This window comes from Macrobrachium rosenbergii, chromosome 56 (assembly GCF_040412425.1).
Source record: "Macrobrachium rosenbergii isolate ZJJX-2024 chromosome 56, ASM4041242v1, whole genome shotgun sequence".
NCBI lineage: Eukaryota > Metazoa > Arthropoda > Malacostraca > Decapoda > Palaemonidae > Macrobrachium > Macrobrachium rosenbergii.
In genome coordinates, this window is record NC_089796.1 from 35,557,978 (window position 1) to 35,582,115 (window position 24,138).

At 44.8% G+C, this 24,138-nt stretch overlaps 4 protein-coding genes across 5 annotated transcripts in view; 1 reads left to right on the forward strand and 3 right to left on the reverse strand.

Moving 5' to 3' along the window:
• Positions 1 to 24,138, forward strand: part of LOC136836268 (F-box/LRR-repeat protein 20-like) — a 286,367-nt gene that overhangs the window by 14,059 nt on the left and 248,170 nt on the right. The window lies entirely within an intron of this gene.
• Positions 18,114 to 20,033, reverse strand: LOC136836170 (tigger transposable element-derived protein 1-like). Its single transcript, XM_067100168.1, has 6 exons — positions 19,313 to 20,033; positions 19,100 to 19,161; positions 18,845 to 18,932; positions 18,638 to 18,703; positions 18,259 to 18,324; positions 18,114 to 18,118 (listed from the first exon to the last, which is right to left on the reverse strand). Exons 1-6 carry the CDS (start codon positions 20,031 to 20,033, stop codon positions 18,114 to 18,116), a joined length of 1,008 nt encoding a protein of 335 aa, XP_066956269.1.
• On the reverse strand, positions 20,086 to 20,631 carry LOC136836171 (tigger transposable element-derived protein 1-like). Its single transcript, XM_067100169.1, has one exon. It carries the CDS (start codon positions 20,629 to 20,631, stop codon positions 20,086 to 20,088), a length of 546 nt encoding a protein of 181 aa, XP_066956270.1.
• LOC136836172 (putative CENPB DNA-binding domain-containing protein 1) lies at positions 20,683 to 20,997 on the reverse strand. The gene has a single exon (XM_067100171.1). It carries the CDS (start codon positions 20,995 to 20,997, stop codon positions 20,683 to 20,685), a length of 315 nt encoding a protein of 104 aa, XP_066956272.1.

Genomic DNA, 24,138 nt, shown 5'->3' on the forward strand with positions numbered 1-24,138 from the left:
TCCTGCCAGCTGCCCTGGAGGTTACGATGTCTGCCATCCTGTAGGAGATGTCGGTGTGAAGGTGAAGGAAGTTACCTTGTGGAAGTGATGTTCCTGGCCGTTGCAGTAGCTCCTGCCTTCCGAACCACTGCCGTAGCTCCTGCATCGGCTGTCCTGATCATGCCTGCCACTTCTCCTGGTGGTCATGCCCGGGGCCACTTCCGTTGTGTTCCTGCCAGCTGCCCTGGAGGTTACGCTGTCTGCCATCACAGACTACGGTTTGCGATTCCGTTCTCAATCCTTGAGGTTCTTCCTCTAAGGCGGGGGCTGTTTTGGGCGCTCGTTTGCAAGCCGCTCAGAGTGCTCAAGATTCCATGGAATATCGAGTATCCTGATCTGGTCTGGAGAGTATTTCCTTGGCCCAGTTCGGGAGCAGTGCGAGAGAAAGGGCCGAGGCACCCAGGTGTCTCGGCTCTTCCTGTCAGCACCACAAGCACTCCCCGAGTGCTTGTCAGTGCTCAGTCGGGTTCCCAGCCTGGTGTCTCGATCCTGTTGGTTTGAACACCAGAAGAAGCAGGGAAGAGATTCCTTTTGGGAGTCCTGCGGGACTTATAAGGGACTGACTCTCTTCCGGGAGACAGGTTTCTCTAGTTGGCTCTTCCTGCCCTCAGGCGGGAACCGATTGGCATTCTCCTGTGGGATCTGGCATTTCGGGGGCCGTGAGAGTGCCAGCGTCTCGAGGCCGCTCCTTCGTTGCCAGTCTTAGAAGTCTGCGTCTAAGGCTGGTTTTGTGCCTGGCTCTTTCGATCTCTTAGGAAACTGAAAGCAGCCGCTCCCGATTTTTGGGATTCTTGTGGGTAGCGCGAATTCTATGAATCATGAGCGCTCACCTGACAAGAGGCAGAGGACGAGAGAAACTGCCAAGACACCCAGGTGTCTGGGTGCCGGGACACCAGGTGTCTGGGTGCCGAGACGCCAGGTGTCTCGATACTGCCCACCAGCTGCTTTGGTTGCTTGGCCAGATTTCATCCTCTTGTCTTGAACCTTAGGGTTCGAGCATGCAGGATAGCAGACACAGAATTCCCCTTTGAACCTTCTTCTTGAGGGGCCTCGGCCTTGAAGGAGTTTATAGTTCGGGAAACTAGCAATAGTTCATGGCAGACGAGTTCCGCCCTGTCCAGGTCCGATTGTGTTCATGAAATCGGCTCAGCTTGGCTCGGCGCACTTACGAGACTGGCTCGGCTCGGCTCGCTCGCCCTGCCCTGCCCTTGGTAGTATATCTCTGGAAGGCAATAAATCTTTACACAGGAAGATAAATTCACCAACAGTCTTATTTCCAGAAAATATATTAAAGGATTTAAGAATAAAAAGACCATTATGATAGCTTGGTCGTGCTTGCGAGACTGGCTCGGTTCAGCTCAGCTCACCCCGCCTGCCTCCAGTCCACCGCATACTTCCCAGTCTTGATCGTGTTCGCGTGATCAGTTTGGCTCGGTGCGGCTCGGCTCGCCCCCACTCGGTTTTTTCCGAATCGGGTTCTCGGCTCTGTTCAAGTGAACTTTCTGCTCTTCCCAGGAAAGCGCTTTGCCACGGCACAAGCACTCTTCTTCCCTCGTGTAGCAGTAATCTCCTTCGGTTGATTATCGCTCACGGTCCGCCTCTCCTGCTGGTCTTACTGGCAGGACAGGTAGGGATACACTTTCTTCTCATCTGTTCTCTTTTCCTCTCGGTTGTTCTGAGAGGCATGAGACGGACAGAGAGAGCTTTTCGGAGTTCAGCTTCCTTGTGTGCTTTGGCTGTCAGTCCCCCGGTTATCTCGTAGTACAACCAGTTAGCTGTGGACGGTTTCGTGGGATCTGTCAAGGCTCCCTCCAAGGGGAGAGGTACAGTAGTTTCACGCTTCGGAAACAGCGAGGGTCTTCTTCTTCAAGTTGTGATTGCCCTCGTTTTTCGGAGAACTTCGCGCCAATTCGTCAGCACAAGGATCCCCGGGACAGGACCGCAACTCCCCCAATGAATAATCTTCATCACTCGCAACCCTTGCAGTTCCCGAGGGGCCGAGAGTGTTGGGGGCCGCCGCGGTCCTTGCTTCCAAGAGCGTTCTCGACCAGATGAACTCTTTTCTTCGGAGGAGTTCATTCAGGTTGAGACACCAAGCTTCTCCTCTGGCTTGACAGAATACGAATTCTTCTTGCCTCAGAGGGTTTGGCTGACTGCAGTTCTGTGGGCAATTCTGGTGCTAAGAAGAAGGACTTTGTCCCAATTCGGATCTCCGGTTTCGTAAGTCCCGAGTTGGCTCGACTCTTAAAAACGAACTTTACTTGGTTCTGCCTTTCTCTTGCAGAGATTTGCCAGATACCTTGGTAATCAAGGTTCGTACCAGGGCACTGCCTTGTCCTTTGGACAATGGCCAAGACCTTGGTGTTAGTGGAGTGGGATAATGGGAGAAAAGTGCAAATGGTGATACAAGCAAGAGATTTGGCATGAGAACTCTTATTATCCCCATAAATCAAAATCAACCTCTGGCCACCTCAATATTTGGCTATTTCCAAGATGGCTGACACTTTTCCAAAGTGGCAGCAAATTGCTGTACAGGCAGTCCCCGGTTAATGGCGGGCTCGGTTAACAGCGATCCGGTTTTATGGCGCTTGTCTAGCAACGAAAATCGGCAATTTTTGGCGCAGAAAATTGCCGATTTCTGCTTATTGGCGCCAATAATTGGGTATTGGTGCCGATACATACCTAACAGAGGCGCCAATAACCAAAAATTGGCGCTTTTCGGCGCCGATAACCCCTGAAAATCGCAGAAAAAGTGCTGAAAATCACCGATTTTCGGTTAGTGGCGATTTTCGGTTATCATCACACCCTCAGAAACGGAACCCCTCTGATAACCAGGGACTGCCTGTATATTTCAAATATTTTCTTGTTCCCACACAATATACAAACCCTCGGTCCTTTACATTAGGATTACTTTCAGGCGTAGGCTGGAAAACAGCCGTTGAACTTCAAACAAAGTGGTTAGGCAGTTAACTACCGTCCGGGAGGTGGGAGTACCGCCTGCCTGGATGTAAACATTCCAATTTGCTTTCGGCCGTCTTGGAATGCGGACGTTGTTCTTCGCTCTTTGCCTGACTGCTCTTTTTCAACCTTTTGGTGGGAAAATTCCTTTTTTGTTTTGAGTATGAATATTGACAAACCTTTTAAACCCTCCTATCCCCAGGGTGTGTGTCCTGGGGTGGGAGGCAAGAAATGTAATGCCTTTCGTTCTAGCATCGACACGGACCCACACACCCTTTGCCCAACTTGCAGGGGACGTGTGTGTTCGCGCAACACTCCTTGTAGCGAGTGTTATTTCTGGTCTCTCGAGCAATGGAAGAGGTGTGAAGGGAGGAGACATTACCGCTTGAAGCCGGCCAAGGAATCGTCTTAGGGTAACACACCCATGACGACTCCAGTGGTGGCTAATGTGTCAGGTTCGTTTCTCCCTCCCTGCGAACTTCTCCTGCTTGCTCCCTCTCCCTTGAGTGAGGACTCCCTCTCCCCTTCCTCATTCATTTTCATCGGGTGTGGAAGGGCGTGGGGAGGCGGTTGATCAGGACATTCACTCAGAACAAATCACAATTTTTAAAAGTAAATTGTATTTTTCCTAACTTTACAAACCTGAGGTCCTTTATATATTATGCCCACTTCATGCCACCCCTCATTCTGATACCTGGGCCAAAAGGCAAATCGGAATGTTTACATCCGGGCAGGCATTACTCCCGCCTCCCAGACGGTAGTTAACTGCTTAACCACCTTGTTTGAAGTTCAACGGCCGTTTTCCAGCCTACGCCTGAAAGTAATCCTAATGTAAAGGACCTCGGGTTTGTATAGTTAGGAAAAATACAATTTACTTTTAAAAATTGTGATATTTCATAAGCCTATAAAAGTTGCATACTGTCCACATAATGATTGAGAATTTGTATTTTGGCATTCTTACTGTCTGGAAGAGATAGAGTGAACCCATCTTTCCAATATGGCCACCATATATTTCCAAAATGGCTGCCAAAGATAAAAAAGTATGTATCTCCAGAGAGAAACCAATATGTTTTGTGTATCAATTAGTTTTAGCAAGTGCATCTGCATAGAGCTGTGCAGCTAAGTCCAGATTTGTAGCACTTGCACCTGCCATGGCATTCCTTTTTTTTGCAGCCACACTTATTCAATTCTTGGCAAGATTTTGCTACTATTGGCAGATCTGTCCAATACAGAAACCAGGTGCCATCAATCTGTTGCCACCCCCAGTGTCTTGGACTGGGCAAGACTGGATGACAGACTAAAGACTGGTACCAAATGTGCCCTGCTTGAAAGGCAGCTCTCTTACTGAGACTAAAATGAAAATGAACCCAACCTGGTGGGGGGGGGTACTTGGGCGGAGCATCACCCTAAGAAAGGCCGATAGGCCGATAATGCAAAACAAAAACTAAAAAGGGGGAGCCACCGCAAGGAACCACCAGGAAGGAATTCAAGGGGTTAAAACCTTTCTATAACAACGAGGAGACAACTCCAACCGAAAGAACAGAAGGAGTCGCCTCGCGGTCGACATGGCTGACGGGGGACGCCGTGGCGTCATAAGAAGATCTCCATATTTATGAAAACACGAGACCAAAACAGCCAAAAACAGATCAAAAACCCCACAAGAAGATGGTACTTAACTTAGAGATGGAAAAGGTGCTCGATGCCATTGTAGATGATGAAAAAACAATCCAAAAAGGGGGACGAGCACACAAAAGAAACGAACGTATCACGTGCTAGAAAATGGAATGTAGTAGGTGGCGCTGGTGTCGCCGTCCTGGCGGGTGTTGAGTGTGGGAGCTGTAACGGCTCACCGCTCTTTTACGGGGGTTTTGATAAGGAGAGATCTTTCGAGTATATTTCCGTGGTAATGGTATTTCACTCACCCTTCATTATACCGACGTCTTCCTAAAAGACGATCGACTGGGGGTAGTAACCCCAGCTTTCCTGAAAGCTCTTTTTCTCTGGTATATCTAGCATTGTTATACCTAGAAATTCGTGCTGTAATGGAATTTCACCGGCTGACACGGGACTGGACTCAGAAATAGATTTTTCCTCTGTCAAAATCCCTTTTCTAAGAGCAGCTCTTGTAGGGGGAATGCAATCATAAGCTCTTTGCTTTCTTGCAAAGAGATCAAGTCTAGCCTCTCTTGCAAAGAGATCAAGTCTAGCCTCATTTGCATTTTTATACAAACTGCTCCTGTCGTACATTAGCACCACTAACTCTTCAATAATTTGCAGGTCTTCATCTTCTACAGCTGCTGGTGTTGAACTTAGTTTGGTGAAGGTGGGTGTGGCACACTGAAACACAGTCCATGTTTGCCATGCAGACTTTTTCCCTTTTCCATGAAAGGCAGACCCTGTATCACACCCGCTAAATGCACGGAAAAAGGGAAGGGCTGAGGCTTTTGGTCCCATGGCTGCTGCAATTTCATGGATAGGTATCCACCTCATGTCTTTTCCTCTACCAAATTTAATCCATAGTTTGTCCAAACCAGTTTTTTCTATGCTAGATACTGCTATGATGACGTTAGTGTCTGTACTACATATGATTGCACTTGAGATATCTTCATGCTTTGCAGCATGTAAAAGGACTCTAGTATCTGCCTCTTCATGAGTGCAGCCTTATAGGTCAACAGTGTCTTGTTCAGCTTTGCTACAAAGTGCAGCATCCCCTTTAGTGACAGTTATGCATGATGTATCATCTGCTTGAGATGAAATGATTGTGTCTGCCAAATATGCAAATAGTTCAGTTTTGTCGTGGTCATTCCTGAGGAAGCTGGCCCAATTGCCAGGAGTTTTCGCTGTGCTAATTACTCTCCGGTGAGCTCCTGTGCCTCTTTTTTGTCTTGTTTGTGCTTTCATACTGTCTGTCCTATACACATCAAATACAATGTGTGTTTGCTTGTACATCTGTATGTGCTTCTGAATCTTGGATAGGACTTCTTCTTTAGCATAAGACTCAAATGTAGACCCCCTTGGTTGGTCTCAGAGCATTTATAAGAGCTGCACCATCCATTATGATAACATCAGCGGTAGGCTCTTTGTCAGGGACGTCTGATGCATGCTGTTCTAGTAAAGGCAGCAGCTCTGACTTGGTGCCCTGATGCATCTGTCCATTCTGTGCCATTGATGGGCAGTTTTGATTTTCATGTTGAAAGAATTCATTTAAATCACACTGTCTGTTCTGGCATGATATGAAGAGGCATGAGAATAGATTACAATCGTCCTTTATGTTTGCAGTGACTGTTTGCCCTTGGATTCTGTAGTAGACATCTTGCGACTGAACAGTAGAATTTTGTTCTTGTGTTCTTGTTCATAGAATTTGCTGGGTGTCTTGAGCCTCTCATTAAAGTTTGTGAATTGTGTCTGTCCAAGGCCCTTCATAGATCTCAAGGATTCACTAACTTTGCTGTCCATAATTTCATGACTGTCTAGCACAATCAGATCCACTGAATCTTCCTCAGAAGGGTTGCCCATTTCTTTGATTACTTTTGCCAGATTTTCAACCATTTCAAGAAACCTTTTCTGCACAGTTTCAGTTTCATCATGATGCTTACCCTCAGATTTTGGATCAGCATCACTTCTGGTCTCAAACTCAACGATCAGGCGGCTTACTTTAGGACCAGCCACTGGCCACCTTCTGAGAGCATCTTCATCTTCAAATAGGCCAACGGCTCCCCCATCTCCTTTCACATGAGCATTATTCTGCTTGTGTGCTTGGTCTATAGCCACTGAGGAAAAAGCCCTGTGGTTTTGTGGACAGTGAAATTTCCCTTTGTGAATTCATTAAATGTGTCATTTTAGAGAGCCTCCATGTCCCTCAAATGAATTGAAAGCCACCTGGCATAACATACATGGTACAGGGCAAGGAAGAAAGGACTGAGTTTCTGCAGCACATCTTTGTACAATTGTAAATTAGACTCTCGGTATGACCTGATGAAAACAAATGCTAGAAGTTCTAGCTTAAGCACAAGATTCCAAAAGTAGAATTGGGGACACTCTGATTCTCGTTTTCTGATCCAGCTTTCACAGCTTAGCTCAATTTCTTCTTCTGCTTCCTGGATATATGCCATATAGGCAGCTTTGTGCAGCTGGTATAAACTGCAAGCTGTCACCTGGTGGGCTAGCATGTCTTCTTCAAGTGTGAAGCAGAAATAAATGAATCTGCTGTTCCAGGAGTAGCTATTTCTGCTTCTGCAAGAGCACCAGTCCAACCACTGTCTTTCAAGAGATCACCCAGAATTTTGAATGCTGCCATTTCTATATGCAGCCCTCCAAACATAATAACCATATCACCATACTGCAATGGCCAATCCCATTGGATTTGCTTAGCAATTACAAATAGTGGCTGATCAACTGTTAGAACTGGGGTTTGGCCAGGGTTGAGAAACTGTGTGGTTGCTCTTGCAATATCATTGGCATGCTTTATCATTGCAACTGAATGAGCTGCCTCTTGAAAAAGGGGCAACATTGATGACAAGCTTATTTCAAATGGGGCCTGTCGCTTCTGAGAAGCGTGATGTGCTGTCCAAGATATGGACACAGCATTTTCACTCCTGTCCGACTTTCTCAAGCCATTCATACTCAAGAGAAAGATGCTTTGAAAGCACAACCTGTTGGTGTCCTGCACTTCCATTGGATGAAGGGAGGGAATTCTCATGTTTAAAGTGAGCAGGAGGTGCATTTGTGTAATGTTCAGGAAGAGAAGGTGCTTTTTTTTTTTTTTTTTTTACTTTGTTCCACTTTGGATGATTTGGGCCAAGTTTCTGTCCTCACCCTTTTCATGGAAGGATGTTTGTGGAGTAGTGGCACTTGGATTATGGTCCAGATTGTCAACAGCACAAGTTGTAAAGAGCCCTTTTCTTAGTGTATGGGACAAACTACTACTTCCTCCACAGCCCTTGTTACAACTGCTTCTCCTAACCCTTTAGTCAATTCCAGAACCCTATCATAGCTGATGCTGATTCCATGGTGATGGAATGTATCAATTAATTGACTCTTCCTGGTTTTTGCAGAGACCTGGAGACCAATATATATTGGAAACAGAGGTTCTCTTGACTTGGAATGTCTGGAGAATGTTGAAGATGCTGGATTCTTTCGACAGTTGAAGTGTAAAAGTTGTGCTAAAGCTAGATCAGTAGATGATGTTCCATATTAAAGTTGGGATTTTATATTGCCATCGTTTTGCAGCACACTTACAAATTCCAACAAACTTGGTGGCACAGATTCTCTTCTAGTGTCTGCTGTTAAGGTTCCATCAAATTCTATCTCATGTTCAAGCATCTGTTTCCTCAATATCTTAGCTGCTTTGGCCACGATTAGTGCATCATTGTAGTCGCATGCCGTGGCTAGGGCTTCTCCCATTTTCCTTTTGTAGGCAAACCAAATTTCTCTTCCCTTTTTAAAGTCCTCCAGTTCTGGGATGTGTGCAAGTATTTGTCCTTTCAACCGTGTTTGGTGCACAAAGGAAGCATTAACATTTAGCTGTTCCAGTCTTTGTTTGTGCAAATCATAAAGTTCTACCATTGTAAAATAAACACCCATCTGTTGTCAACTGCTTGTCTCTTATGTACATCTCAAGCTCAGCAAAAGCATGGGTACATGCCTCTTGTCTGTACTGCACATAATCATCTCCAATTTTCTGGGAATTTAGCCAGGTCCTTTCCCTGTTGTACACTCACCTGTCAGACAAGGTGGGTGATACATATGGTCCTGAGAAACAATATCTCCAGCACGAAGCTTGGCTAGAAGTTTCTCATCTGGTAGGTTGGTGGCACATCGTTGCAGCTTTTCATGTAAAGGCAATGTCATGGTCAATCGTAAATCTTTGATTGGTGCTGGTTGGTCACAAGTAATGCATATTCCTTCTTTCTCAGTCACAGAATTGCATCTTCTCCATCTGCCTTCTGGCTACTATTGTGAATTTTTGCATGGGGGCATCATCTTTTGTTTTACACAATGACTTCCTTTTCCTTTCTAGTTTTGTTGCTTTGAACTTCAGCATACATGATTCATGATATGTTGCTTTGTTATTTTCAAAGGTCTGCAGAATTCCATCACCTTCATCAAGCCTTTTGGCATGAAATGGTATAGGCATTGCATTTAACTTATAGAATTCAGGAATGTGTGTAGCAAGGGTAACATAGCCAGCACCAGATGCATCAACTAGTCTTTCACGTGTGTCCTCTTGGCACAAGCAACAAAGCTTCCAGTTAGTCGTACTATCCCCCTTCAGGAAAGACGTTGACATCCAAGATTGTCCTGTCATTGCTTTTGTTCTATAGGCCGAGGGTTTATCCTTTTACCACCTATATAACATATACAGTACAGTGAACCCCTGTATTCGCGGGGGATGCGTACCGCAACCCCCTGCGAATAGTTAAAATCTGTGAATACTTAAAACCCCTCTAAAAACACTGGGAACTGCCTATTTTGATAGTTTAAACACAAGAAAAACACTTTAAAAATGCTTATACCTGAGTATTTTAATAGTTTTATTAAAAATGCTTATACCTGAGTATTTTAATAGTTTTATCACAAAAAGTGCATTTATTCATGAAAATTATATGAAAATACAGTAATTAGTGAATATTTCTCAGTGAAAAATACCGCGAATGGGCAATTTTTCCGTGAATAATGGGTAGATACATTCCACAGAGAAACCTGCAAATGTGTGAGTCCGCGAAATCGTGAGAACGCGAATACTGGGGGTTGACTGTATGCACTTTCAGATATGGGATACAACTAGGCTCAGATATGTCACAATCCTACCCTAGCCCAGTCATTCCTCCAATGCTATTTAATTCCCGTGTGATCTGTACACCATTTGGAAGACTAAAGCCCCATCTTCCTTGGCTCGGCTCTCCCACACTGGCACATACTGTCAAATCAGGTGCAGCTGTTTAACTTTGAAGTGGGGCTAGCTAAACAGCATTTGGGAAACTAATAACAAATCTCTGCCATTAGCTGGCACTGAACCCCATGCTGAGTTTCACAGCTCTAGTGTCAACCAGTGTGCCCTGGTAGTACACTGACACCACAGGCAGTCCCTGGTTTTCGACGGTGGTTCCGTTCTTGCGCCGCGTCATAAACTGAAAATCGTAGTAAACCGGAACGACGGCACATGACGCCAGAAAAATGTATAAAAATTTGAAACAAAAGTTATGAAAGCCTTATTTTTCATCCTTTGGGTATACTGCATGTTGTTTCTTGATGTTTTACCTACATTTTGATGTGGTGTGTATCCAAAAACTGGTGGTTCTGGAATGTGAAAATTTACAATTGCAATACACTCCCTGAACACCTGAATTAGCCTGGTTACCTACCAGCCCGAACTATATCCCAACTCATTACCCACTAAGTGGGTAATTAACTGTCAGCATTACCAACGCTTACAGGAAAATCCTAACAAATGAGTTACCTAGCGTACCGTTGGCAACGCTGCTGCAAGTCCCGGCTGTGTATGGCCGAGAACCCCAATTGCTTTTTGTTCGCCGTGCTGCTAGGACTTGTCCTACATCAGGCGAAATTTTGGTTATTAGCCCGACTCCTTATTTTCATTTTTGGATTGGATAACGACTTGGACTGGTTTTGATCGCCCCCTTCTCTTCTGGATTGTTCTTTCTCCCGTTTTGACTTGGCCTGGCTTGGATTTTGAAATGGATAAAATGGATAAGACACCACCCTTGACAACTCCTCGGCTTCCACTTCTGCTTCTGCCGTGGACGACGGAGATCGCTACCGCTGGAGACACCGCAGCCCATCGTTATGCACCGCCTGCAAGAAAAGGATGAGTACCCTTAAAAACGACAGACATTCGTTGTGCATAAATTGCAGGAAGGTACAATGTAGCGTCACATTGCGATGTGACGAGTGTAGGTCATGGTCGACAACACAGATGGAGGATTATCTCAAGCATAGGAAATCATTAGCTTCTAAGAGTAAACGTAATGATTCAGCGGTAGAAACTCAGGGTTTTGACAAAGAGGCTTTAGAGTCAGAATTATTTAGGAAATTAGAAGACAAATTGTCAGCCAGCATGTCTAGTTTGTTTTCAAGTTTCATGTCAAAACTAACAGAGATAAAGGATCGGGAAAAAGTTAATAGGGACACAGAACCTAATCGCTCTTTTTCAGCTCCCTGCCTGTTCCAGAATCAGCCCTAACGGGTGCCGGGGTCATGGAGAACCGCAAACCTCAAAGGTAGGATCTACGGGCCCCCGGCGCGGAGCAGGCAGTGTCAGCAGCAGATTTCCCCTTTCACCCTGGTAACGTAAGTCCTAAGGTAAAATCTAATTTAGGATTGACGCAGACAGTTAGAGATAGGACGGTAGTAAAGAATCAGGAAGATAAGTTGAAGGTGCAGTCGGAGTCAGGTGTCATTAAGGTTGCGGCTCCTTTGTTGGATCCAACAGCGGTTCTTTTTCCCGCAGTAGGCTCTCTGCAACAAAAGGTTGCGAATTCGGTAGAGGATGATTCAATTTTGGTTCCTAGCTCTTCTAGTGTGGATAGGTTGGAAAGTATCCCTTTCTCTTCTTCCAAGTTTCTTCTTCCCCCTCGGGACAAACCTTCGTCCCTTTCAGAGTCCAATTCAATTGATCAATTGCTGAACATTGCAGAGTATAATGCTGATCTGTTGGGACTCTCTAAAGGCTACAGATCTTTGGTTAGAAATTGTTTTAATATTGGGTTTTCCAACATTTTTGAGCATGTCTTGAAAAATCTTCCTGAATTTACAAATGATGCTTTACAGGATTATCAGGGGGAAACAGAATCGGTCTATTTTCTTTCCTTAAAATCTATGGCTTCTTCTGTATCCACGGACATCTCTTCTCCTATGGTTTCAAAATCTTCTTCTTTGGGTTTTTCTCAACCTTCCGTTTGGTCATTCTTCGGGAGACTTTCGGTTTCTTCTCTCGCTCATCCGAGCTCTCTACCGTTAACGGACTTGCCTTTGGGACAATCTTCCACAAATCATATGTTTTCGTCTTCCGGAGCCTGTTGCTGCGACATCTAGTAGTGCGACTGTACCCGTGTTCAATGTTTCGGCCCCGGTAGTCTCAACAATCACTCCAGTAGCTAGGTTTCGGGTAACCTATCATCCACAATCGCCGGGTTCGCACCTCGCAGTTTCCCATGCGAAACTCCTGTGAGCTCCGGTCCGTCTGGTGCGTTCCCTACATGTATGACGTCATCGGCAGGGTCTCCGGTGGTTTCCCCGAGTGTGGCTTCTTCTTCTCTCTTCCCTCCTACTGTACCTTCCTTCTCTACCTTTCCAACAGGTGTCTCTGTTCCTCCGGTTAGGACGGTTTTTGTAGGTTCGGGTTCGGTTTCTTGGTCAACATGAGTTTTTCCCACCTTGTTCTTCTTCCGCAAATAGCGGAGTGTCTGCTGCGGCGATTCCTCATCAGCATGCTTCTGTTATTCAGCCTAGTTCGGGGTTGGCGAGTATTGCGGCTTCTCCGTTTTCTGAGGGGGGCGTGGTTCGCCCAGGTGTGTCTGGCTCAGCGTAGCTCCACCGTTGTTGGAGAGTGCGGGTTTTGCGCAACCCTTCTCGGCTGCCCGCAACATTGCGGTTGATTCCCCAGGTGTGCGTCTTGCGCACTTAGGTTAGCGGCATTAATTGGGTCGGGTAGGCAGGATTCCGCCTTACTTCCTTCTCGTAAGGGGTTTTACAAGGTTGCGGGTAACCCTTCTGCGGGTGTTAGGGTACCTCTTAATGAATCAGTGGAAGCTCTTCTATCTAGGGTCCCTTCTTCGAATCGTTTGGTTTCCGTCAGTGGAAGCTCTTCGCAGAGAAGCGGGTATTTTGGAAGACACTTTTCGTTCTCAGTCGGAGGCTCTATCCCATTCGATGTGGATGTTATCTGGTTTAATGGGGTTCCTTAAACAGGACGGTTATTCTCCCTCGGACCGGTTTTGTTCGACAATCTCATCACTTCGGTGTCAATGGGACTGGCTTATCAGGCAAATATATCGGCCGGTTGTACGACCTTCTTCGGTAAGAAAAGGAGGGATTTCTTTCTGAACCATCTACCTCCGCATTATCCAGATATTCACAAAAGGGCTCTGTTGAGAGCACCTTTGGCGCTCAGCAACAGTCTTTTCAGGGAGGAAGATGTAGCTTCGATGGTAAATTTCGTTTCCTCTTCTTCAGCTGTCGAGTCACAGCAAGCCATGATTCGAAAGTGGCAGCACAGTCCTCTAGATCTCCGAGAGGTTCCAGGATGACATCTCCAGCCAAGCGGACCCGTTCCAAATCACCAACCAGGTCCCCTAAGAAAGTCCGTTTCTCATCCAAGACTTCAGCTTCTGCTTCAGATCCGAAACCTTCTGTCCTTAAGAAGGGTTTTCGGAAGTAGGAGACACTTCCCTCGTCTGCACCGGTAGGAGGTTGCCTAGCTCCATTCTGGGAATCCTGGAAGGAGTATGGCGCGGAGAGTTGGGTAGTGGAGGTGTTAAGGAAGGGGTACAGAGTCCCTTTTTCGTTCCCTGCCTCCTCTATCCAGCTCACCGGTTCATCTTCCCAGTTATTCCCCTTCCTCCATCAGGGAATAGCGTTAGCAGCAGAAGTCCGAGCTCTCTGGGAAAAAGGGGCATTAGAACCCGCTCCTTCTTCCCCAGGTTTTTACAGTCGGATTTTTGTGGCTCGAAGTCGGGAGGATCTTGGAGACCCATCATAGATCTCTCGAGTCTCAACCGGTTCATCATCTCCCGAAGTTTCATATGGAAACTTCTCAGTCGGTGCTGCGGTCGGTCCGGAGAGACGACTGGATGATTTCAGTGGACCTCAGGACGCTTATCTCCAAGTTCGGTCCATCCGAATCTCGGAAGTTCCTTCGATTCTCGGGTCCAACTGGAACATTTCAGTTCAGAGTCCTCTGCTTCGGTCTGACCACAGCACCTCAAGTCTTTACGAGGGTGATGTCTCCTATTTCAGAGATAATGCATCGTCGGGGTTTCAGGATGAGGCGATACCTCGACGATTGGTTAGTTCAGGCCGTCAGTAGAGGAAGTTTTGCAGGCGAGGGACTTCTTGCTGAATTTGTGTCAAAAGTTGGGAATACGCATCAACTTAGAAAAGAGCTCTTTGATTCCAGCTCAGACAAAAACGTACTTAGGGATAACGATTCAGGCGTGCGTCGTTTGAGGGCTTTCCCGACGGAGGAACGAGTTTTGGCAATGCTGAGCCAACTAGAAACATTCAGATCGAACAGAGCGCAACCTGTAAGCCTATGGAAGAGCTTGCTGGGCAGGATGGCCTCCTCTCTCTCCTAATTCCAGGTTCTCGTCTCCGGATGCGTTCTCTTCAGGCATGTCTCAGGAATCGCTGGGACTTTCGGAAGAGAACGCGCGTTCATAGTCTGGGACGATTCTTGCCTGAAGGATCTTCGGTGGTGGTCAGAAGAATATCATCTGACCATCGGCGAAGATTGACTCCCCATTCCAGATTTCCATCTGTACACAGATGCCTCGGATCAGGTTGGGGAGCAACACTGAGGAATGTCAGGCCAGAGGCCTTTGGACGAATCTGGATCGGAGGGAGTCCATCAACCACAGAGAACTACGAGCAGTAGAAGAGGCTCTAAGTTGCTTCGCAGATCAGTTAAGCAACAGGACGGTAGCGCTCTTTTGCGACAACGTAACCTGGCTGTGTCATACCTCAAGAAGGAGGGGACAAAATCACAAACTTTGAATCAAGTCGCCCAGAGAATTCTCCGCTGGTGCGAGTGCCACAGGACTACTCGTTCCTCAATTCGTATCGGGAAACTCAACGTTTTGGCGGACGCCCTAAAGCCGGGTCGCAAGAGGTTCTAGGGGAATGGACGTTAGTGCAGGAGGAGGTTCAACTTCTATTGAAGAAATGGCCAGCAACCATAGACCTGTTCGCTACGAGACTAAACTTTCGCCTCCCAGTATACTTCTCCCCAGTAGAAGATCCCATGTCGTTCGGGACGGACGCCATGTTGCATTCTTGGAACGACATGCAGATGTATGCATTCCCTCCGTTCGGAATGATTCAACAAGTGTTAATGAAACTCAGGATCTCCTGCAACACCGAGATGACGTTGATTTGCCCTTTTTGGCCTCAAAGACCTTGGTTCCCGGACCTTCTCGATTTACTAATAGATGTTCCGGTTTTCCTGCCAGAGAGGAAAGATCTTCTCAGACAGCCGCACTTCCATCACTTCCACCGGAACCTCCGCGTGCTGAAGCTAGCTGCGTGGAGACTATCCAGCGAGCAGCACGTCATGCCGGACTCTCTAAGGCAGTGGCTCGCCAACTGTCTTTCTGTCTGAGAAGATCATCCAGAAAACTATATCAGGCCAAGTGGGCAGTTTATCGCGGTTGGTGCCGGAACCAAGGTCATCGTATTTCTCTACCAACGGTAGCGAAGATAGCGGACTTTCTTCTTTTTCTGAGGAAAGAAAAGAAATTTTCGTACTCTACGATTGCCGGTTACAGATCAATGCTTAGTAGTACGTTCCGTTTCCATCTCCCAGAATTGGCGACCAGTAGAATACTTCACGATCTCTTAAGGTCTTTTAAGATAGAACGTCCAGTTCTTCCTTCGGGCACCATCGTGGGATTTAGCGGCGGTTTTGACTCTCCTTAGGTCGTCAGAATACGAGCCATTAGAAACACTGTCATTAAGACAGTTAACGAAGAAGGTATTATTTCTAGTTGCTCTGGCCACAGCTAGAAGAGTAGGAGAGATTCGAGCGGTCTCAAGAACTATCTTTCTCAGGGAAAGATATTTTTCTGTCATATTTGCGGAATTCGTAGCTAAATCGGAATCGAATCGAATCCTTTACCCAGAGCGTTTAGAGTAACGTCCTTAGAAGATTTTCGTGGGAGGTGACGCTTCAGAAATGCTATTATGTCCGGTCAGGGCGCTGAAGGCTTATTTATCACGCACAGAAAAGATGTTGCCTCACCCGAGAACGTTATTCGTTTCTCCCAGACGTCCTTCACACTCGATCTCGAAGAATGCTATTAGTTTTTTCCTAAGAGAGGTAATACAACAAGCGTCGGCTAATTCTTCGTCTCTTTCGAACCATCGAACTCCTCTGAACGCCCAAGAGCTCATAGTATTAGAGGGGTAGCGACATCGTCGGCATTTCTCAAGAATTTCTCGGTGTCGGCAATCTTAGAAGCAGCTACTTGGAAATCAGTATCAGTTTTCACTTCCTTCTACCTTAAGGACATTCAATTCTCGTCGGATAAGGGTTACTCGCTGGGTCCTTTTGTGGCGGCCAATTCAATTCTTTAGTAAAGGGTAGATGAAAGGTGGGGGTGGGGAGAGTAGGGGCAAGGTTAGACAGCATAAGATAGGGGAGTAGTTTTGTCAGTGAATCGGAATTCTTTTACGAAACTGAGGATAGGTATAGCCAGGTGGTTTTCAGCTAGATTTATTCAACCTCCCGGCACAGCATCGACAGCAACGGACGGCAATGATTCGAAGCTCCGACTGCACATTCAACTTATCCTCCGTACATGAGAGGCTACAATAGCCACATGGGAGACTCGTCGTTCCCCTCCATACATGAGAGGCTACCAATAGCCACATGGGAGGTTCGCCAGGCTCCGCTACATGCGAGGCTTTGATTAGCCACATGGGAGTTAGTTCCTTCTTCCGTTGGAGGTTTTCCTTGAATACCACATGGAAGTAGCTCGACCCAGACAGTACCATGACTCGAGACTGACGTTAAGGGTACTCTCTCCTTCCAGGCATCCCCACCTGTTAAGTAGACTACCAGGTGAGGTTTGTTGTTGTTTTTATGCAGAATAGACGATAATGAGTTACCTGCTTTACTTGTTGGTAGGTCGGTCTGACTTAATTGAACCCACCTCCACTGAGTTTTGTTAATCGGGCTAATTCAGGTGTTCAGGGAGTGTATTGCAATATGAAGTTTTCATAATAAAACTAATATTGTAATACTTACCTGAACACCTGAATGATTCCCACCCTCCTCCCCACTTCAATATGATTAATGAATAGCTAATTGGGGTTCTCGCCATACACAGCCGGGACTTGCAGCAGCGTTGCCAACAATGTACGCTAGGTAACTCATTTGTTAGGATTTTCCTGTAAGCGTTGGTAACGCTGACAGTTAATTACCCACTTAGTGGGTAATGAGTTGGGGATATAGTTCGGGCTGGTAGGTAACCAGGGCTAATTCAGGTGTTCAGGTAAGTATTACAATATTAGTTTTATTATGAAAACTTCATATTCAGTATAAAGTACAGTATGTAGTAGTGCACTGTACAGTAATTGTAAAATCTTGTATGCAGTAAAGTATAGAGTACAGTACTGTACATATACTGTACAAGAGTAAAATACATTTTGGTATACAGTAACACAGGTGTACAGTACTGTAATTTATACCAAAGAATGTATAAAAGATAAAAAAAAGTGAATTCCTTACTTTTATTTTGGAAACCCTGTGCTTCTTAACCCTGGAAAAATGTTGGTGTGGCCTCATGATTCAGGCAATTCTGGAATGTAAAAATTTAGTATTAGTGTACATATAATACTGTACAGTAGTCCTGCATGCAATAAAGTATAAATACAGTACAGTCAGTATTTTACAGTAGAATAATAAATGTAAAAAAATTATAAACAGTTAGGAATTCCATACCTAATTTCAGTGATTGTCAAAGCTGTTACAACTGCAGGCTAGGTTTGAGGAGATGGAGATTGTATGTGTGGGGAGCCTGCAATGATAAGGATAAAATTACTGCAGAGTACTGTATGTGTCACACTGTTTATCAGTTCAGGTATTTCACAAACCTATGTTCAACAGTACAAAATAAAAAAATTAATTCCTTACCTAATTTCAGTGATTTTTAGAAGATGTAGGCTGGGATGAGGGAGCGCTAGTAAAGGTGCTGGGCAGTCTGGAATATTAGAATAAAGCTGTTACTGTACTTTATATTTATCAAATGTACTATACATTTAACAATTTATAACATTAAAAACAGTTAAGAATTCCATACCTTTAGTGATTTGAAAGATGTAGGCTACATGAGGAAGGTTATGTACAGTTACAGTAGAGGTCAGGTTAAAGGTGCATGTCAGCCTGGAATGATAATGTACATGATAAAGATTAGAATAAAGTACTTCTGTGCATTTTATGAATATTACAGTATTTTATAAAATGTATAGCAATTTATAAAATAGAACGTGTTCTTACCAAATTCTAGTGGTTGGCTTGCTTACTGGGATGGGCATATGGTAGATGAGAACAGGGGGGCTGTGGTGTGGCATCTGCAGGTGCTTGGGAGTCTGGAATGAAAAAGATAAAAATGATACTGTACACAGTAGTACTGTATAAGTATAATAACACAAATTAAAACAATGCAGGCTAATACAAATTCCTAAAAAGTGAAGAATTCCTTACCTGGTGGACATGAAATGGGTGCAGGTGCTACTGGTGCAGGTGAATTTGGAGTTGGGCAGGGGACACCTGTCATTTGTGGAATGGTAAAAGATAAAACTTACTGTACAGTACTGTACTGTAGTACAGGGGTATGTATGCAATAAGCTATACAGTTTTATAAAGTGATTTGAAAGAAAAAAAAAGTCATGAAATCCTTACCTGATGGGGCTGGAGAGGGGATAAGGTCAGCTGAGTTGGGCCGGGAGGAGGCTATAACATGTGGATCTGGAATGATAATGATTATGTAAAGTTACAGCACATAGTAAAGCAATACTGTACAGGTGGGTGTAGTGCAGTACTGTACACTTTTTGTAACATTTATAACAATTTATAAAACATTAAAAAAAAAAGTTAAGAATTCCTTACCTGATGAAGTTGGAGAGGAGACAGGTCCTGTAGCTTCAAAACCCTGGAATTCTTCAGGGGAGTCAGGACTGTCATCACTACCAGAGATCTGGAATGATACATAATGAAAAAAATTAGGTTATGCAATGGTAAATATAAAATTTTTACCGTATGTACAGTATGTACAAACAGTATCATGCATGAAAACTATAAAAATGAAACACATAGGAATTCCTTACATGATGGAGCTGGAAAAGCTGCTGGGGAGGGTACTACAGGTACAGGTTCAGGCTCAGATTCTGATTCATAGTCAGGGGAATCTGGATTAGGAGTCACTTCTGCAATGATACAAATGATAAAATTTGTTGGGTTATGCTGTGTATCTCCAGTATTAAATATAAATTGCAGTAACATTTTTATAAATTTTGTTACAATTTATAACAATTTATATTACAGCAGTTAACAAAAATAAAGTTGAGAATTCCTTACCTAGACTAGGAGTGGCAGGTGGTGCTGGAGACTTCTTCTCGAAGAAAGAGTCTAGCCTAGACTGCACTTTCTTCTTCAGGTGCTTCTCCTTCAGCGTCTCCTTGTAGAACATAGTAAGATCCAACATCCCTCGAATCCTCTCAAACCTGGCAATGTTAGGGTCCTCACCCTCAAATGCTGCCAAACATTTCTCCAGGTAGGCAAAACCCTCTGTCAAGCCCTTGACAGTTAATGTCCTGACCTTTGGTTGTGGTGCCTCTTCCTCCTCCTCGATCATCTGCTTCTCCAGCTCAATGAGGTCCTCCGACGACAATTCCTCTCCATGGGATGCCAGCAGCTCGGTGACATCCTCAGCTTCCAAGTCCAGTTTCAGCCTCTTGCTTAGCCCAACAATTTTCCTTGTCACAGTCTCAACATCTGCCTGCTCAAACCCCTCAAAACTATTCACAAAATGCGGACACAGTTTCTTCCAGGCACCATTCAGAGTCGTCAATTTTATTTCCTCCCAAGCACATGCGATGTTCTTCACAGCATCTGCAATGTAGCCTTTCCAAAATTCTTTCAGAGTCAACTCCTTGTTACCTTCAACGGCCCGTAAAGCAGAGCGTATTGTCCTCCCCAGGTAGTATGCCTTGAAGTTAGCAACGATTCCCTGGTCCATCGGCTGTATGAGGGATGTAGTATTTGGTGGTAGATACACCACCTTCACACTAGGGTGCATGTTACTGAGATTAGCTGGGTGACCAGGGGCATTGTCTAGGACAAGCAGGACCTTAAAAAGGCAGAGATGAGGCACAATACCTTTCCACTGCTGGCACAAAGTGGTCATTGAACCAGTCCTCGAAGACCATCAAGGTAACCCAAGCTTTCTTGTTGGACTTCCAAATGACGGGGAGTTGACTCTTGAAAATGCCCTTAAGAGCCCTGGGATTTTCTGCCAAGTACACTAGCAAGGGCTTAAGCTTCAAATCGCTACTAGCATTGGCCCCAAAGAGTAAAGTCAGCCTCTCCTTACCAGCTTTATGGCCTGGTGCTGACCTCTCCTCCTTGGAAATGTGTGTATGATTTGGCATTCTTTTCCAAAATAACCCTGTCTCATCTACATTAAATACCTGGTCAGCAGTGTAACCATCTTCCCTAATTATCTCATTCAAACCACTAGGGAAACTTTCTGCTGCTACGCTATCAGCGCTAGCAGCTTCACCTTGCAACTTCACATTGTGCAAGTTTGCATGAGCCTTGAAGCAGTTAAACCAACCTCTGCTGGCGGAAAATTCTTCACTAGCACTGCCTTCCCCACTCTTATTCACCACTGCCATATGCAGCTCCCTAGCCTTTTCTTGAATCACACTAAGGCTCACTGGAACACGTCATTGGTTCTGGTCTTCCAGCCATATCAACAATAACTTCTCCATCTCCACCACGTTCTGGCTACGTTGCTTCACGTTAATCACCGTTGCCTTCATTGGTGCAGCTTCTTGCACATGTTTCAGAATACGCTGTTTGTCCTTCACTATGGTAACAACCGTCGTTCTACTAAGGCCCAAGGCACGGCCTATCTCGGTGTTACTCTCACCCTTCTCCGAACGCTTAATTACGTCGTACTTGACTTCCATGGTGATGCTCTTCCTCGGCTTCTTGGATGCACTAGCATCAGATGATGAATTCTGCCGTTTTGGGGCCATAGTGAAGGCACAATTCACAAAACAACTGCAGCTAAAGAAAAGCAACAACGAGGCAACGTACCTAGCTCAGCGGACGCAAACACGTGAGTGAGGGAAGGATTGTTTGGTATTGTTATGCGCGCCTGCGTGATCGACCCAGGAAGGTCGTTGTCCAGTCAACTACCAATGCAATTACAGTACAGTAAATACAGAGCTCAGCTACGCTCAGAAAACTAGTTCCACTTACAAAGCAGCGTAAAAAGTGTTGAAAAAACGTCGTAACCTTGGAATGTGTTTTAATAATTGTAACCAGAAACTGATTTTTGATGAATGCTGTTAAACCAGAAACAGATTTTTTTTATAAATATAGGTATTTAAAAAGTGTCGTAAACTTTGAATGTCGTAAACAGGCCGTGTCGTAAACTCGGAACAAGCGTCGTAAACGGGCCGTGTCGTAAACTCGGAACAAGCGTCGTAAACTGGCCTGGATTTTTTAATGAATATATCTGAAAAACCGTTGTAAACTTGGAACGTCGTAAGCCGGAACCGTCGTAAACCGGCGACTGCCTGTATTACACTTTTACATTAAGCTTATTACCCATTTTTTTCTAAATGAGGATGAAAATGAATTAACTGGGGAATAATTTTGATTTCTAATCTACAAAAATGAACTGATCAGGCTGAAGTTACCCCAAATCCATGTATTACCCGACCTTTAGCCTCATATATAAGCTTAAGTACCAATTTTTGGCATTTTGGCAGACATTTTTGTTATAGTGACACCCATCTTAGATGTTTCTATGTAGAGAAATGATGTATCGACATATATAAAGCTTGTTTTTAATATTTTAATATAAACTGGGAGTGACTTAGGGATTTGAATGTGATTAATCAATTAAATACCAATATTCAAATATCCACAGGACGCCATTTTGAAAACCAGTCAGCCATCTTGGAAAATGGCAAAATTTTGTGTGGCCAGAGGTTGATAATGAGACCAAGGGACAAGAAGAATAGTTGAGCCAAGTTTCATGCTTGTATCACCATTTGCACTTTTTCCCTATTTTTTTATAGTTACTTGCTCCACTAGGTCTTAGTCATCTTGACTCAACCTCGAGTTCAAGCCAGCCCCCCCTCAACTCCTAAGAAGTCCCAGGCTTCGATAGAAGATTATGGAACATAGCCATGGGGAAGCTTCTGCAAGATGACAGGATACCGAGACAATTAGCTCTAGCCAGGCTGGCATTTCCCGAATTGGGAGTATGGGAGAGGAAGCGGAATGAAAAGAATTGCCGAGACCTAAGGGAAATAGATACTTCTCTTGAAGGAATCCATTCCCAGGTCTCGACAATGTCGCTGCCAGCTCCAGAGACTTGATAAGTATTTCTGGATCGGGGTCCCATGTCACCCGGTGAAATAGTCCATTCAGCACTTATTTCTAGGTAATTCCGTTGCTAGATACCAGAGAAAGCTAAATGAAATGCTGGAGTTACTACCCCCAGAGCGAGCTCCACTAGATGGAGTCGTGTATGGAAAAGGGTGAACTACAAAAACACGGAACCTTATCCTATAGAGATTCCCAATGTCAAAAGTCCCAACGAGAGAGGTGCGATACAAGCCCATGCACTACTCGCGGACTGTATACAAGGCAACACTAGCCCGCATTCCATTTTAGCACGTTTTTTCGTTCACACGTAATTTCGTTGTGATCCTTATTTTGTGCTCTATTTTGGATTTTTATGGCATCCTCGCAAGGTTCTTCTTCAATTACTTGAGTACCAGTGTTTTTTGTTTTTAGGCGATTGAGGCTTCTTATTTCCCTTTAGTTTAATAATTAAAGGAATTTATAACGCCCGTCTCGATCTCCTCTCACGTCGTCTCTTGACCTCTCTTGGTCTTGGAGCGGCATATTTGTTTTGTGTTTTTTATTTGTATCCCTTTTTATTTGGGATGTTTTACTATTAATGATCCCCAACTTTAGTGGGTTTGATTAATTTTTGTTTGTTCTGTACCCATTTACTACGAGAAGTGCTGTTTAGCGTTTAGGCTACGAGCTACCCCCTCGGGCCCATTCGCTTTTTATCATGGCTTCATTACGAGAGTGATTTTTATTACGGATGTGATGTTTAGCGTTTAGGCTACGAGCTACCCACTCGGGCCCATTCGCCTTTTATCATGGCTTCATTACGGGAGTGATGTTTAGCGTTTAGGCTACGAGCTACCCCCTCGGGCCCATTCGCTTTTTATCGTGGCTTCATTACGAGAAATGTTGTTGAGCGTTTTAGGCTCGAGTTTCCCCTTGAGCCCATTCGCTTATTATCATGGCCTCATTATGCTTTATTTTTGTCACTCACTTCTCTTAGCCTTTGGGGATCTTATTTTCATTGGTACTGTTACGGTTTTTACTTTGTTTTTATAATTTTGTTTATTTTGTGAATTTTGTGTTCCCTTCCTGGTCAAGTGCTGTCTTGCTGTTTAGGCTACGTGGTTTCCCCTCGGGCCTATTCGCTTCTTATTTTGGCTTTATTTTGCCTTGTTTTAGACTCACTTCTCTAAGTGTATGGGAACATGATTTTCATTGTTACATTTAATTTTTGACCTTGTGCTTGGATGCTTTTGAATTTTGTTAATTTTGGGATACTTTCATTTAACTGGAGGTCGGTCATGTCCCTTCACGTCCATGTTGTGTTGGGCCTGCCTATCCTCCTACATGTACCATATAGACAATTTTTGTTTTATTATGATTTTTTTTTTGAGTTATTGGTTAGCCTTTACCCCTCTCCTAGGCTTCCTTCCTTTACATCGCCTCAGTTAGGTTAGCCTAGGGGTTGGCTGTAACACTTTTTCCCTTCGGGGAAAAATTCGTTAGGAGGGACGCTCTCGATCTGTACGTATGAGTTTCATGTCGGTGATCTCGTTCTGTACATGTGTGTTTTATGTCTGGTGCTTCCCTTTGTTTGGTTTTGACTTGGATATATTGCCTACGTCCACCCTCTCCCTGTTTCGGCTTTTCACTTAGGCTAATGTTCCTAATAAGTTAAGCTGGAATAGCGAGGGTTTACCTGCGTAGCCTATCCTAGTTCAATCCTTCTTTGGGTTGCTTACCAATGGTGACCGGGAGTGCTCTCCCCACTCCTGTTCACACTTCTTTTACCGACTATA

Bases quoted from the DNA above. Each gene is read 5' to 3' on its own strand.
- LOC136836170 (XM_067100168.1), bottom strand. From the start codon at position 20,033: ATGCACCCTAGTGTGAAGGTGGTGTATCTACCACCAAATACTACATCC. The intron at 18,933-19,099 runs GTAGTACCCTCC...GTATCATTCCAG, and splicing joins CTGAGCCTGAACCTGTACCT to ATCTCTGGTAGTGATGACAG. The intron at 18,325-18,637 runs GTAAGGATTTCA...TTTTCATTCCAG, and splicing joins CCCCTCTCCAGCCCCATCAG to ACTCCCAAGCACCTGCAGAT.
- LOC136836171 (XM_067100169.1), bottom strand. From the start codon at position 20,631: ATGGCAGTGGTGAATAAGAGTGGGGAAGGCAGTGCTAGTGAAGAATTT.
- LOC136836172 (XM_067100171.1), bottom strand. From the start codon at position 20,997: ATGGCCCCAAAACGGCAGAATTCATCATCTGATGCTAGTGCATCCAAG.